The 16,361-nt window shown below is 48.1% G+C and overlaps 1 protein-coding gene across 2 annotated transcripts in view; it reads right to left on the reverse strand.

Moving 5' to 3' along the window:
* The window catches only part of SCYL2 (SCY1 like pseudokinase 2), a 1,629,773-nt gene that overhangs the window by 457,692 nt on the left and 1,155,720 nt on the right, over positions 1-16,361 (reverse strand). For both annotated transcript variants that reach the window (XM_069629360.1, XM_069629361.1), the window contains exon 12: positions 15,052-15,184. In XM_069629360.1, coding sequence (XP_069485461.1) covers positions 15,052-15,184 — 133 coding nt within the window. The remainder of the gene's footprint in view (positions 1-15,051; positions 15,185-16,361) is intronic.

Consider the following 16,361-nt stretch of genomic DNA (forward strand, 5'->3'; position numbering starts at 1 on the left):
ATAGCCATCTGAAGAGCCTCTCCTGTTTTAAAGGTGCGCACCTTTTATTCACCATTGCTTTTGCTGCTGCTGGCCTCATCCCTGGGTAGTGCAGATCGCTCCAGACATCCTTGTTCTTGTCCCCACGACTGAAGTCACAGGAACCGTGAGTCTGCAGGAACTACCAGGAACAACTGCTGTGGCACCAGCTCTTCTTCACTTGAATAAGGTACTGTTTCCGACCTCGAGGCACTAGGGTGAATCCCTTTTCTCCTCACCAAAGGCTTGTCCTCATCTTCCTTCCCTCTTATAACTTTTGCTTCCTCTTGCGACAATATCCAAGTACTCCTGGCAACCTTGAATCTTGAACTATCTAATCGTGTGATCTTCGACAACAGGAACCCTGCTCCACTTGACATTGGCGCAGGCCTATTGACTTTTCTTCACTTGTAGGAAAGTGTGTTCTGATTCTGTCTGCCTTGACAAAAGTATTGCCTATGATTTTTGCCCCCAACTCTCTTTTGTTAACTCAGGTGCTAAATGTGTTTTAACCCTGGCAAAATTTCTTCCCGCGGGTACGCCTATCTGTAGTAAGACCGAACTGTCATTACTGTCAAAAAGTGATCACATAGGTAGTCCCGGTAAAGTTGTTTGTTTCATAACACCGGTCCGTCAAAGAATAAGGTACTTACCTTGAGTTGTTCTGCGCAAAGAGAATTGGTTGTGTGTAGTGTATTTTACGTGTGATTTTACATTAATAGAAGTGAAGTGTTTTGTGAACAGATGGTTTAAAATAAATGTATGTTTACTTTTCAACCAAAAACCTTGAGTCAGTGTTTGCTTGAGTCACAGTAACTGTGGTCCTTTGTGTAATGTCTACTACTGCTTATTTGCTCTTGAGCTAAGTCTGGCTGCTCCGCTACTGCTACCACTTTAACAGTGTAGGACAGGCTTGTACCAAAGGTGAACTTGTATTACCACTTGTAGTCTTAATTGTGTGTAGTGGTCCCTAAGGGCACTGCACAGGATTCTGCCTAACAATGTCGATGTCCCTTTTCAATCTTTGAAAGATGCAATACTCTGCGATTACCACTAGATGTCGGACTATATGCACAGCATATGATTTTAAGCAGATTTACAAGCATCAGAAATATATATATATATGGGATACATTACTCACCGTAATCGTATTTCTGATGCTTGTATCTGCTTAGATCACATGCTGTGCATAGGCCGACATCTAGTGGAAGCTGCGGAGTATTACAGTTTGTTTTTCGAAAATCGAAAAAGGGCGTCGACACAGGGCGTGCCAGTAATACTATCCCTAGTGTGACGTCCACTGTACCCATGATCCCTCACGCGTCTAGGATCCCCAGATTGTGTTTTTCCTGACATGAGGTAGCATGAGGAGTAGCGTGAGTACAGATAGTCCAAGCAGATAGACAGAAAGGTAAGACTACAAGCAACCATGCGCCTTCTCTCGGAGGGGAGGAAGGGTGGGTCGCATGTGAATCTAAGCAGATACAAGCATCAGAAATACGATTACGGTGAGTAATGTATCCCTTCTGAGGCTTGTGGAATCTGCTTAGATCACATGCTGTGCATAGATTAGCGAGCAGTACCAGAAGAAGGAGGTGGGATGTGAGAAGGGTCATGAGCAAACAGGTGTCTTAGAACCGCTTGTCCCACTTGTGTATCTGTCTTGGAATGAGTGTCAATGCAGTAATGCTGAGTAAAAGTGTGAATAGAGCTCCAAGTAGCTGCTTTGCAAATGGTGTCGAGGGCAACATTTGCAATGAAAGCCAGAGTGGCCCCAATGCCTCTGGTAGAGTGGGCCCTTGGCGTAAAAGGCAGAGTCTTTTCAGAAAGAGAGTAACACAGCTGTATACAGTTGATAATCCACTTAGAGATAGCGCCCTTAGAGACGCGATCCCCCTCTCTGCCTGTAGCTACGGAGACAAACAGTTGATCTGTTTTCCTTAGCGGTCTGGTTTTATTTACATAGTATAAGACCGCCCTACGCACATCTAGGGTGTGTAGTTTCACCTCAGCCGAGCTTTGTGGGTTTTGGAAGAAAGCCGGAAGCTCGATGGACTGGTTTACTTGGAACTTGGATATGAATTTTGGTGAGAACCTAGGGTGTGTGCGTAAAACCAGTTTGTCCTTGTGGATAGTAAAGAAAGGATCTTGCACTGACAGAGCCTGAATTTCACTGACCCTTCTTATGGAGGTAATGGCTACTAAGAAGGCCGTTTTATAAGTCAGGTGTTTGAGACTACTTTTATGCATGGGTTCGAAGGGGGGGCCCATGAGCTTAGCTAGCACCACGTTGAGGTCCCATCCTGGCGGTGGGTTCGAAATAGGAGGGTGAAGTCTCTTTACTCCTTCCATGAAGGCTTTAACCACTGCTACTTTCCACCACGAGACCCTGTTATGGGATGTGGTGTAAGCCGAGAGGGCTGCCAGGTGTACTTTCAGAGAGTTAAAAACCAACCCTGCATCCAGCAGGTGGAGCATGTATGTTACAACGTTGGAAGGAGTGCAATCAACCGGGTTGATTTGTTTATTCTGGCACCAGATAACGAATCTTTTCCACTTGTCAAAGTAACAGTGTCTTGTATTTGGTTTCCTGGACTCTTTTAGAATGTCCATACACCTCTGTGGTAATTTGAGATGTCCAAACTCTATGACTTCAGGAGCCATGCTGCTAGGTTCATAGAGTTGGGTTCCTGATGCACTGTTTGACCTTGTTGCTGGGACAGAAGGTTGTACCAGGCTGGGAGTCTGATGGGCTCGCACACCGCCATCCTGCGTAGGTGTGGAAACCATGGTTGTCTCGCCCACATGGGAGCAACTAGGATGAGCGTCATTGATTCCTTGTTCATCTTGTACACCACCTTCCTGATGAGAGGAGTTGGTGGAAAAGCGTACGCAAACATCCCTGACCAGTTCATCCACAGGGCATTCCCCTGGGAGTCCGTTTGGGGGAACCTGGATGCAAATACTGGGCATTGTTTGTTTTCGCTTGTGGCGAATAGGTCTATAGTGGGGAAACCCCACTGAGAGAAGAGATCTTCTACTACGTCTCTGTGAAGGACCCATTCGTGTTCTTTTGGGAGGGAGTCTCTGCTTAGAGCATCCGCTAGGGAATTGAGCTCCCCTGGAACATGTTGCGATGACAGGAAGATGTTCCGTCTGAGTGCCCATATCCATATTTTCTGGGCAAGCTTGGACAGATTTGGCGAACGAGTCCCTCCTTGCTTGTTCAGATAGAACATGGCTGTCGTGCTGTCCGTCCTGATCTGCACCGACAAGTTCAGTAGATGGGGCTCGAACGCCTGCAGCGCTCGGAATACTGCCAGAAGCTCTAGCAGATTTATGTGGTTCTTGGCTACTGAGTGAGACCAGAGACCCTGAGCTGTGTGGTGGAGATGGTGAGCTCCCCACCCAGTCAGGCATGCATCTGTAGTCACCACTGCCTGTACTTCGGGTTCGTAAAAGGGTTTCCCCTTTGCGAGATTCTCTCTTGTCCACCAGTGTAGGCTCTGTACGAGTGTTGGCGAAACGACCACTAGATCGTCCCACTGACCACTTGCCTGAGACCACTGTTTCGCCAACCATTCCTGCATGGGACGCATGCGCAGACGCGCGTGGGGGACCAGGTAAATGCATGACGCCATCATGCCCAGTAACCGCATAGCTTTGCGTACTGTTATCTGTTGACCTGACTGATAATGCGGAATTTGCAGAAGTATATTCCGAATTCTTTCTTCCGAAGGGAAGGTCAATTCTTTCTGAGTATCTAGGATAGCTCCTAGAAACTGTTTTGAGGTGCTTGGCACCAGACTTGACTTTTTCTCGTTGATAGAGAAGCCTAATTCGTGGAGGAGGTCGATAGTCCTCTGAATGTTTGATCTGCAGATTCCTGGGGTTTCCCCCGTTATGAGCCAGTCGTCCAGATAAGGGTACACTGGGATTGCCTCCCTGCGTAGGTGTGCAGCTGCCACCGCCAGTACCTTGGTGAATACCCTTGGTGCTGAAGCTATCCCGAAGGGCAGTACCTTGAATTGGTAGTGGCGACTGTCCACCTTGAAGCGCAAGTATTTTCTGTGCGCCGGGAGCATGGAAATATGAAAATAGGCATCTTTCATATCCAAGGTTGCCATGTAATCCCCCTTTTTTAGGAGTGGGATTACCTCTTGTAGCGTGGTCATACGGAATTTTTGGGGCTTGACATACTTGTTGGCAGGCCGTAAGTCCAATACTGGGCGCATTGTTAAATATTTCTTTGGCACAAGGAAGTAAGTTGAATAGATACCCTTGTTTACCTGGTGTCCTGGGACGAGTTCTATCGCGTCCTTTAGGAGCAGATTGTAGATTTCCTCGAGGAGGATCTTTTGATGTTCTAAAGAGTGGACTTTTTGTCTTGGAGGGTGGTTTCGGGGACGTTGCAGTAGTTCTATACAGTACCCCTTGGATACCGTCGACAGCACCCATCTGTCGGATGTTATCCCTTCCCATGCCTGGGTGAAGCTGGATATTCGTCCCCCTACTGGGGTTGCATGGGAAGGGACCCTGAAATGAGCGTCACTGCTTTGGTGGAGGCGTGCCGCCTCCTTTACTGGGGCTGCCTCTGCCTCTGCCTCTACCACGTCCTCTTCTACTAGCCCTACCATACCCTTGGGTAGACTGTTGTGAGTTGGTGTTCCACTGTGTACCCTGGGTGTGGGAATAGTTATTTCCTCTATTGGAATTTTGGCCGCGGGGGCGACGAAAATTGCCGTTCCCTCTTTGGTTAGGTGGTTTTGTAGTTAACTGGCCAAGGGATTTGAGGGTGTCGAATTCCTCCTTAGCGTTTTTTAGTGCGTCCTCGACTGCCTTTCCAAACAGGAGATCACTTTCCACTGGTTTGTCTAAGAGTGCAGCTTGTGTTTCTGCTCTGAATCCCGACTGCCTCAACCAAGCATGTCTTTTGATGACAGTCCCCTCTGCAATAATTCTACCCGCATTGTCTGCGGCGTCTAAAGTTGCTTTTAAAATGCAGCCTGAGACGTTTCTTCCCTCTGCACAAATGCGAGATAGCTGGCTCTTAAGGGGTTCGGGAGCGGAATCTATTAGTGCTGCCACTTCTTCCCACTGAAGGCAGTTGTAGCTGGCCAACAGTGTGGTGGAATTCGCGATTCTGGTTTGGTAGGCTGCCGTGGAAGCTACTTTTCTACCAAAACCATAGAGTTTCTTACTTTCCTTGTCGGGGGGAGCCTCCGAGGAAGATAATGGGGTTCCAGCTCTCTTGCGGGTGTTAGTTACGACTAGAGAGTCTGGCTTAAGTTGGCCTCTAATATATAGAGGGTCCGACTGGGCTGCTTTAAACAGCTTCTCTACTCTAGGGTTTACAGGTCTTGTCAGGTTTGGGTTGACAAGGGATGGTGCTATTCTGCGTTGAATAGATTTCAGGATGGGAATGGTCTGGGCTACTGTCTTCCTTTCCCCTATTAGTTCTTCCGCGAAGTCCCTCTCTTCTTGGACACCTTGTGTGCCTATGTGGAAGTGGTTAGCTGCCCGAGAGAGCAGTTCATTCAGTAGGGGCTGATTATCTATTGGGGAATCAGACACTGGGGCTTCCCTTTCGACTGGTGAGTCCATTCTGAAAATATCTGGGCTATTTTCTGGCTCATCCTCGTCTTCGTCCTCCCCGTAATAATCTGACACTGCGAGATCTTCTGGTGTCTCAAAATCCTGGCCCTCTATAAGGGAAGAGTCTCCTTGGCCTGTAGGGAAAAGGCAAGAATAGGGTTGGACCTCGAAGGGGTCTGAAGCCTTTAAAGGTGTCTCGACCCGGGGCCTTTTATTTGAAGGGATAGGGTCCCTTGAACCTGAGGGAGAAGATTCCTGAGGGTTTAAAGCTAGTAGTTGGTCAGGGTGTCTTTCGAAGAAATTTGCTAAGGAGGACATCCTTGACATTACTCTGTCAATGTCCTCGCATGACCAGAGTTTTGAGCTTGGGGTGACCTTGCTGGAACTCTCTATGGACTGTCCCTGAGAAGACTTGGACGGGGAAGTCAGTTCTATTGTTGTGGAGGATTGTAAGGTTTGTTTCCTTTGTTGCTTACCCCCTTCCCCGTGGGTGGAAGTGTGTTTACCATTTCCCTTATTTTTCGACGCCTGGCGTCGAGGATCGGAGGTGGAATCCCTGTGTTTCGAACTAGGCTTCGAAACTGGGCCCTCCTTACTCCCAAGTGATGTACCCTTTCCCTGGGGTGCAGGCTGGGGATGGAAGTCGTGTTCGTCTCCGGACGAGTGATCTTCCGTGATGTTAATGTGCGAGGCACTATGTGCAAGTGTGTAGGCTTGCCTGACGTCGTGCGGCGACCTCGACCGGGACCGCCCAGAGGACGTCCTTTCGGACCGCTCCTTCTGTGCCTCTTTCCGAGGTTTCGACGACGTCGAATCTCGGGTGGCTTTTTTGTGTTTAGCGTGTGTATGTGTAACGCTCTTGTCGCCGGGGGACTTCCCCATAGTCGCCGGGACGGACGACCTTCCGAGGCCGGGGACGTGCGTTAGGCTGTCTTTCGACGCCTTGTTGCCCTCGCCGTCCGAAAGTCCGGCGTCGCTGCCGTCGCTGAAGGTACCCTCCGCCTCCATAGCTGCTAGCTTGGCGTGGTGGGCCCAACGCTTGGTGGAGCGGTCCTTAAGAGTTTTGGTCTTAAACCTGCTACAGGCCCTGCAACCCGCCTCGGGGTGGTCTCTGGGCAGGCAAAGGTTGCACGTAGCGTGCTTATCTACCCAAGGGTATTTCTTATTACACTAGGGCAAAACTGAAAGGGCGTACCCTCCATACGCGCCTGTGGGCAGCGGGCAAGTGTGTGTAGGTAAGAAGGTGTCTATAACCGAGTGTGGAAGTGTACCACCCCCCACTCTCCCTACTTGTAGGGCCGAGGCCAGCGGCCCAGGCCCGAGCCGAGGCGGAAGCCTCAAGGCCCAATCCGTCGGGTTTCGACGTTGATCTCCTCCCCGGTTCGGCGTCGAGATGCTGATCGACGTAAGGGTGACAAAACGGGGCAAATTAGATTTAGTTTTAAGTGCAAATATGGCAAAGCCAGGGAACTCCGATGAAGTGCTTCCGACCAGAATGGCGGAAAAAAACAATCTGGGGATCCTAGACGCGTGAGGGATCATGGGTACAGTGGACGTCACACTAGGGATAGTATTACTGGCACGCCCTGTGTCGACGCCCTTTTTCGATTTTCGAAAAACAAACTGTAATACTCCGCAGCTTCCACTAGATGTCGGCCTATGCACAGCATGTGATCTAAGCAGATTCCACAAGCCTCAGAAATATATATATATATGGGATACATTACTCACCGTAATCGTATTTCTGATGCTTGTATCTGCTTAGATTCACATGCTGTGCATAGGCCGACATCTAGTGGAAGCTGCGGAGTATTACAGTTTGTTTTTCGAAAGTCGAAAATGGGCGTCGACACAGGCGTGCCAGTAATACTATCCCTAGTGTGACGTCCACTGTACCCAAGATCCCTCACGCGTGTAGGATCCTCAGATTGTATTTTTTCTGACATGAGGAAGCATGAGGAGTAGCGTGAGTACAGATAATCCAAGCAGATAGACAGAAAAGGTAAGACTACAAGCAATCATGCGCCTTCTCTCGGAGGGGAGGAAGGGTGGGTCGCATGTGAATCTAAGCAGATACAAGCATCAGAAATACGATTACGGTGAGTAATGTATCCCTTCTGAGGCTTGTGGAATCTGCTTAGATCACATGCTGTGCATAGATTAGCGAGCAGTACCAGAAGAAGGAGGTGGGATGTGAGAAGGGTCATGAGCAAACAGGTGTCTTAGAACCGCTTGTCCCACTTGTGTATCTGTCTTGGAATGAGTGTCAATGCAGTAATGCTGAGTAAAAGTGTGAATAGAGCTCCAAGTAGCCGCTTTGCAAATGGTGTCGAGGGGAACATTTGCAATGAAAGCCAGAGTGGCACCAATGCCTCTAGTAGAGTGGGCCCTTGGCGTAAAAGGCAGAGTCTTGTCAGAAAGAGAGTAACACAGCTGTATACAGTTGATAATCCACTTCGAGATAGCGCCCTTAGAGACGCGATCCCCCTCTCTGCCTGTAGCTACGGAGACAAACAGTTGATCTGTTTTCCTTAGCGGTCTGGTTTTATTTACATAGTATAGGACCGCCCTACGCACATCTAGGGTGTGTAGTTTCACCTCAGCCGAGCTTTGCGGGTTCTGGAAGAAAGCCGGAAGCTCGATGGACTGGTTTACATGGAACTTGGATATGAATTTAGGTGAGAACCTAGGGTGTGTGCGTAAAACCAGTTTGTCCTTGTGGATAGTAAAGAAAGGATCCTGCACTGACAGAGCCTGAATTTCACTGACCCTTCTTATGGAGGTAATGGCTACTAAGAAGGCCGTTTTATAAGTCAGGTGTTTGAGACTACTTTTATGCATGGGTTCGAATGGGGGTCCCATGAGCTTAGCTAGCACCACGTTGAGGTCCCATCCTGGCGGTGGGTTCGAAATAGGAGGGTGAAGTCTCTTTACTCCTTCCATGAAGGCTTTAACCACTGGTACTTTCCACCACGAGACCTTGTTATGGGATGTGGTGTAAGCCGAGAGGGCTGCCAGGTGTACTTTCAGCGAGTTAAAAACCAACTCTGCATCCAGCAGGTGGAGCATGTATGTCACAACGTTGGAAGGAGTGCAATCAACCGGGTTGATTTGTTTATTCTGGCACCAGATAACGAATCTTTTCCACTTATCAAAGTAACAGTGCCTTGTATTTGGTTTCCTGGACTCCTTTAGAATGTCCATACACCTCTGTGGTAATTTGAGATGTCCAAACTCTATGACTTCAGGAGCCATGCTGCTAGGTTCATAGAGTTGGGTTCCTGATGCACTGTTTGACCCTGTTGCTGGGACAGTAGGTTGTACCAGGCTGGGAGTCTGATGGGTTCGCACACCGCCATCCTGCGTAGGTGTGGAAACCATGGTTGTCTCGCCCACATGGGAGCAACTAGGATGAGCGTCATAGATTCCTTGTTCATCTTGTACACCACCTTCCTGATGAGAGGAGTTGGTGGAAAAGCGTACGCAAACATCCCTGACCAGTTCATCCACAGGGCATTCCCTTGGGAGTCCGGCTGGGGGAACCTGGATGCAAATCCTGGGCATTGTTTGTTTTCGCTTGTGGCGAATAGGTCTATAGTGGGGAAACCCCACTGAGAGAAGAGATCTTCTACTACGTCTCTGTGAAGGACCCATTCGTGTTCTTCTGGGAGGGAGTTTCTGCTTAGAGCATCCGCTAGGGAATTGAGCTCCCCTGGAACATGTTGCGATGACAGGAAGATGTTCCGTCTGAGTGCCCATATCCATATTTTCTGGGCAAGCTTGGACAGATTTGGCGAACGAGTCCCCCCTTGCTTGTTCAGATAGAACATGGCTGTCGTGCTGTCCGTCCTGATCTGCACCGACAAGTTCAGTAGATGGGGCTCGAACGCCCTTAGCGCTCGGAATACTGCCAGAAGCTCTAGCAGATTGATGTGGTTCTTGGCTACTGAGTGAGACCAGAGACCCTGAGCTGTGTGGTGGAGATGGTGAGCTCCCCACCCAGTCAGGCATGCATCTGTAGTCACCACGGCTTGTACTTCGGGATCGTAAAAGGGTTTCCCCTTTGCGAGATTCTCTCTTGTCCACCAGTGTAGGCTCTGTACGAGTGTTGGCGAAACGACCACTAGATCGTCCCAATGACCACTTGCCTGAGACCACTGTTTCGCCAACCATTCCTGCATGGGACGCATGCGCAGACGCGCGTGGGGGACCAGGTAAATGCATGACGCCATCATGCCCAGTAACCGCATAGCTTTGCGTACTGTTATCTGTTGACCTGACTGATAATGCGGAATTTGCAGAAGTATATTCCGAATTCTCTCTTCCGAAGGGAAGGTCAATCCTTTCTGAGTATCTAGGATAGCTCCTAGAAACTGTTTTGAGGTGCTTGGCACCAGACTTGACTTTTTCTCGTTGATGGAGAAGCCTAATTCGTGGAGGAGGTCGATAGTCCTCTGAATGTTTGACCTGCAAATTCCTGGGGTTTCCCCCGTTATGAGCCAGTCGTCCAGATAAGGGTACACCGGGATTGCTTCCCTGCGTAGGTGTGCAGCCGCCACCGCCAGTACCTTGGTGAATACCCTTGGTGCTGAAGCTATCCCGAAGGGCAGTACCTTGAATTGGTAGTGGCGACTGTCCACCTTGAAGCGCAAGTACTTTTTGTGCGCTGGGAGCATGGAAATATGAAAATAAGCATCTTTCATATCCAAGGTTGCCATGTAATCCCCCTTTTTTAGGAGGGGGATTACCTCTTGTAGCGTGGTCATACGGAATTTTTGGGGCTTGACATATTTGTTGGCAGGCCGTAAGTCCAATACTGGGCGCATTGTCAAATCTTTCTTTGGCACAAGGAAGTAAGTTGAATAGATACCCTTGTTTACCTGGTGTCCTGGGACGAGTTCTATCGCGTCCTTTTCTAGCAGAATGGCGATCTCCTCGAGAAGGATCCTTTGATGCTCTAGGGAGTGCACTCTTTGTCGTGGAGGATGATTCCGGGGACGCTGCAGTAGTTCTATACAATATCCTGCGGATACTGTTGACAGCACCCATCTGTCTGAGGTGATCCCTTCCCAAGCCTGGGTGAAGGTGGAAATGCGTCCCCCTACTGGGGTTGCGTGGCAAGGGACCCTGAACTGAGCGTCACTGTTTTGGTGGAGGCGTGCCACCGCCCTTGTTGGGGCTGCCTCTGCCTCTTCCACGACCTCTCTTGTTACCCCTGCCGTAACTCTGGGTAGACTGCTGGTTGTTATTCCATTGTGTACCTTGTCCCTGGGCATAGTTGCCTCTTTGTGAATTTTGGCCGCGTGGGCGACGAAAATTATTGTTCCCCCTCTGGTTAGGGGGTTTGTTGGTAAGCTGGCCAAGGGATTTGAGAGTCTCATATTCATCTTTGGCATTTTTAAGTGCGTCTTCGACCGCTTTCCCAAACAATAGGTCGGGTTCCACTGGCTTGTCTATTAAAGAAGCCTGGGTTTCTGTCTTGAATCCCGACTGCCGTAACCACGCATGTCTCTTGATAACAGTACCTTCTGCTATCAATCTCCCTGCGTTGTCAGCGGCGTCGAAAGTTGCTTTTAAAATGCAACCAGACACGGCTCTCCCCTCTGCCGAGATCCGAGCCAGCTGGCCCTTTAACGGTTCTGGAGCAGAGGCAATGAGCGCCGCGACTTCTTCCCATTGATGGCAATTGTAACTAGCCAACAGGGTGGTGGAATTCGCAATCCTTGCTTGGTAGGCGGACGTTGAGGCTACCTTTCTGCCAAACCCGTAAAGTTTTTTGCTCTCCTTGTCGGGAGGAGCTTCTGATGAAGATAAGGGCGTGCCAGCCCTCTTTCTAGTGTTGGTCACCACTAGGGAATCTGGTTTAAGATGTCCCTTTATATACAGAGGGTCAGACTGGGCTGCCCGGAAAATCTTTTCAATTCTGGGGTTGACAGCTCTGGTGAGGTTAGGATTCACCAGGGAAGGATCTATTCTTCGTTGGATGGATTTGAGGATAGGGATGGTCTGAGCGACCGGTCTTCTCTCTCCTACAAACTCCTCCGCGAAGTCCCTTTCCTCCTGTACACCGTGGGTGTCGATGTGGAAGTGTTCCGCTGCTCGAGCGAGAACCTCGTTAAGGAGGGGCTGGTTATCAACTGGAGAGTCAGTAACTGGGGCTTCGCTTTGTACTGGGGAATCTACTCTGTAAATTTCCTGCTCATCTTCTCCCTCCTCCAGGTCCTCATCCTCTGCATAGTAATCTGTCCCGGTTTGTTCTTCCATAATTGCAAACTCCTGGTCCTCTTCAGGGAAAACTTGTCCCTGATAACTGGGGAGTGGAGTAGAATATGGAGTGGAGTAAGGCTGAACCTCGAAGGGTTCAGGTCTTTCGACCCGGGGCTTTTTACTTAGCGGGATAGGATCGGAGGAGCCTGAGGGTGTGGCCCCTTGAGGGTTATATGAAAGAAAGTGTACTGGGTTCTTATCATAAAAATCAGCCAAGGAAGACATCCTAGACATAACCCTGTCTATGTCTTCACTGGACCATTCCCTGGAACAGGGTATTAATTTAGCAGGTGATTTATTTTCAAGGGTAGACTTGTGTTTGCTTGTCTGCTTAGGCTTTACAGGGGTGGAAGGCTGTGCTTTCCGCTGTTTCCCCCCTTCTCCGTGCGTGGAAAAATGTTTTCCCTGTCCCTTGGGGGCCCCAGCGACTTTCGACGCCTCACTGGTGTTAACCGCGGTCTCGGTATCTTGGAGCGCGGCCTGGGGGTGGAAGTCGTCTTCGTCTCCCGACGATCGAACTTCCGTTAGTGTGTGTAGCGAGGCACTCTTGGCAAGAGTGGATGATTGCCTTGCGTCGTGAGGCGATCTCGATCGAGAGCGCCCAGAGGACACCGAGTCGGACCGTTCTTTTTGTGCCTCTTTCCGGGAAGTCGACGTCGTCGAGGTCCGGTTGGTCTTAGTGTGTTTAGTGTGTGTTAGGTGTGTAGCGCTTGCGTCGCCGGGGGTCTTCCCCATAGCCGCCCTGCCGGACGACCTTCCGAGGTCGGGGACCTGCGCTCGTCGGCTGTCTTTCGACGCCGTAATGCCCTCGCCGTCCGAAAGTACGGCGTCGCTGCCATCGCTGAAGGCGCCCTCCGCTGCCATGGCCTCCTGCCTGGCGTGGTGGGCCCAACGCTTTGTCGAACGGTCCTTAAGTGTCTTAGGTTTAAACCTACTACACGCTCTGCAGTTCGCTTCGGGGTGATCCCTCGGCAAGCAGAGATTGCACGTGGCGTGCCTGTCGACCCAAGGGTATTTGCGATTGCACTTGGGGCAGAATTGAAAAGGGGTACCCTCCATACGCACCTTAAGGCAGCGGGCTGCTAAGTGTAGGAATATATATAAATGTAACTATATATCAAGAGTGAAGAGTATGTACCACCCCCCACTCTCCCTACTTGTAAGGGCCGAGGCCAGCGGCCTACTAGGCCCGGGCCGAGGCCAGCGGCCTACCGAGGCCCAGATCCGTCGTGCAGCAGTCGACGGTCGATGACTTCTCCAGCCGTCGTCGAGGTTGAGGGTCGACGTTGGGGTGGGGAAGGGAATGAATAAGAATTAAAATTATAATAACAGCAAAAGTATGGCTAAGGCCAGGGAACTCCGCAAGATGCTTCCGACCAGTATGGCGGAAAAAAACAATCTGAGGATCCTACACGCGTGAGGGATCTTGGGTACAGTGGACGTCACACTAGGGATAGTATTACTGGCACGCCTGTGTCGACGCCCATTTTCGACTTTCGAAAAACAAACTGTAATACTCCGCAGCTTCCACTAGATGTCGGCCTATGCACAGCATGTGATCTAAGCAGATTCCACAAGCCTCAGAAATATATATATTAATTTAATGGAGAAAGGAGAACTCTCAGAATAAAGTCCATGTCCGGCCAGCTTCTGATCTATAAGATCCCATGTCACCCAATTCTCTATTGGAAACATTAAACAAACCAACCTCCCTTGCATTACCATGACCCCATAATCACTGATGCTTGTTATGTCTACAAATTCATCCTGGTGTCCTCCATTTGCGCCTCTTCCTTGAACTACCAGTCTCCCTCCAAGTTCCCAGTCTAACGCCAATGCCACAGGCATCTTATCACACAGAGAGACAGACCAGGGAAAGCCTCAGCCAATTTCTCTGTGACAGTATTCTTACAGGGCAAAGGTCCCAGGTGTCCTATGTTGTTGTTCCATCCTCACCCAGTAGAACCTCTGCATATCTGTCTTCCGGTTCAATGGATCCCAGCACAGGTACTAGCAGTCGTTCCTTTTGTGGATATAATGAAGCACAGAGAAGAAAAACATGTATTGGTGGTTGAGGGGTTCCTTTACCCCACCCCACATGCATATTCTTACTAAGGAATTCAGTATTTTTTGGTATTTTGGGTTAGGTAAAAATGTTTTTCGTTATTACCCATTCGGTAATATCACTGGATACTGGTTTGAGGTTGGTTTTGCCTATGAGCACTGGGGGACTCTTTTGGCTCCATGTTCTTTCATTCATGATAGTCTTGAAAGGCACCAACACCTTCAATCCTGGAATTAAAACAAGACTGATGGGTGGGCTGAAAGGACTTCTGCATAGGTATGGTATGAAACACTAAAGACTTTGCTGTCTGAGTGGCGATTTTATTTTTTGTCGATGTCTCATTATTTTATTCGCATTTTTAAAGCGCTCACACAGTACGGGGGCATTGAGGCCCTGTTACAGGAATACGTCTTAGTTGTGTATTTATAACACACTTAATACCCAGAAGTTTCTAAGCACGGACCCGGGGATCGAACCTGTGTTGCTTCGTGTTGTCTTGCTTCCAAGTCAAGCACGCTGCCGCTGAGCTATCCTCCCGGGACATTGGTAGGGGAGTAGAGTAGCTCTGGCACCCCAAATGGTAAATTTGCTTTCTTTCCTATGCATCTTTATTAAAACATGTAGCCCTCATCCCTGCAGACTGGCAAATAAGTGCACCCAAGCAAACTATCCTGGAATCACTTATCAAAATGTTGCATGAAAGACTCCATAATGTCCTGTGCAATCCGTTTACCCTAAATAAGTCACAAGATAAAAGCTGGCATTTTATGAAGAGGCAAGTGTTGCTGACTGCACTATATCACTGGAGGCAGTGTAAGTTGCAGAGCGAGTGACGCACTATATCCCTTTTGTTATTTCTCAATGAGACTACTCCTTATTGTGCATGCTTTGTGTATTTAAATTTCATCACAGTTTTTAAACACTGCTCCTGCAGGAAGGCAAACGCACCTAATATATTTCTTCACAATGAGGCAAGTTCTGAACCCTCTGTAGGTACAAGGTGCAGTGTAGATTATGAATATATATTATCATACATCAATTGTGATAGCCCCAATGTCTAGTCAAATGGATATCAAAGACATCACATTAAAGAAAGTGTTAAATACCTAAAATTCCCATGAGTACTGCTGGTTCCCTTGAAGGAATTTGCTGCAGGATAGGTACTATTTCATCAAGCACAAACCATTTATCCAGGTATTCCAAAATCTTGCCTAAACACACCAAAGAGTTTACACGGACCTGTTAGACATGAAACATAAATAACATGAAGATTACATCTACGCTTTACAGGAATGGATTTTATGAAACACTTCATCAGTTAATACTAAAACAAGTATGTTAACATTTGCCCATGTACGGTTGCTTATCCCAAACTAGTACAACCATCACCAATTCCTGTATGAATCGACTACATAATAGTACTGTGAGTAAATGGAAAAATCATTTAGTGGGGTAGACTATGCCTGTGTGTTGCTCTCGTACCTCAAAGTGCTGTATACAACAACATCACAAACCTGACCACCTTTTTTCTGGGAGGCATTTCCTGGCAAAATATGAACACAGATACTGAGAGTCCTAGATGCACACAGCTGAGCTAATCAAGAGGTAAGGGTCCACCAGGAACATAACTCCTATCACGTTTTACTAATGGCAAAGTGTTTGCTATTGAGTGGACACCAAGAAGTGCTTCTTTCTGGTCGCAGCATACAAACAAGAACGATATTTCACATTATGAGGGCTGAGAGGTAAATGAATGAATAATAGAGAGTTTTAATATTTCTGATTAAATATTTTTTAGGAACAATGTTGCCATACAAAAATACACATTTATTCAATGCATTTCCAAAAGGAATCATCTGACAAACATTTTAAAATATGGTTGACAACCATTAAGGAATAATCTCCTCATTCTAATTGAATTTACTTTGTATGATTAAAAATAATTATTAAACTAAGGATACCTACAAGCTTGAACTAATATCTCTGCATATGCACATGAACTACCTGATGTTTATCTCATGAGTGTTACAATACGCTGTCTACTAAATTATTTGATTCCTTTAAACACTACCTGAAATATCTAATAAATGAACTGCACCTCAAGTAAGAATTAGTCCTCCAAACCCATTTAACCCTAATCGAGAAGTCCTTAGGGATCGCATCAAAACAGAGACAGGATTGTGCTTAATGAAACCTTAATGATAATACAGGGTATCCCCTTTTGTTCCACCCACCTATTCTTTGTCATATAACAAGAGTGTGAAATATGATAATAGATGTCTGGTGAGGTTTCTCAAACTCATTTTATTCTTCACTACACCTGAAAACAAGCTAAAGGAAACTCTCAGGAGTCCTGTCGCCACAGAGTTTCACATTCATCATTAATGGCTTACAGGGTTCAGAAACACTTTTGTCC

Source organism: Ambystoma mexicanum, chromosome 12 (genome assembly GCF_040938575.1).
Source record: "Ambystoma mexicanum isolate Mex_15411 chromosome 12, UKY_AmexF1_1, whole genome shotgun sequence".
NCBI classification, from domain to species: Eukaryota; Metazoa; Chordata; class Amphibia; order Caudata; family Ambystomatidae; genus Ambystoma; species Ambystoma mexicanum.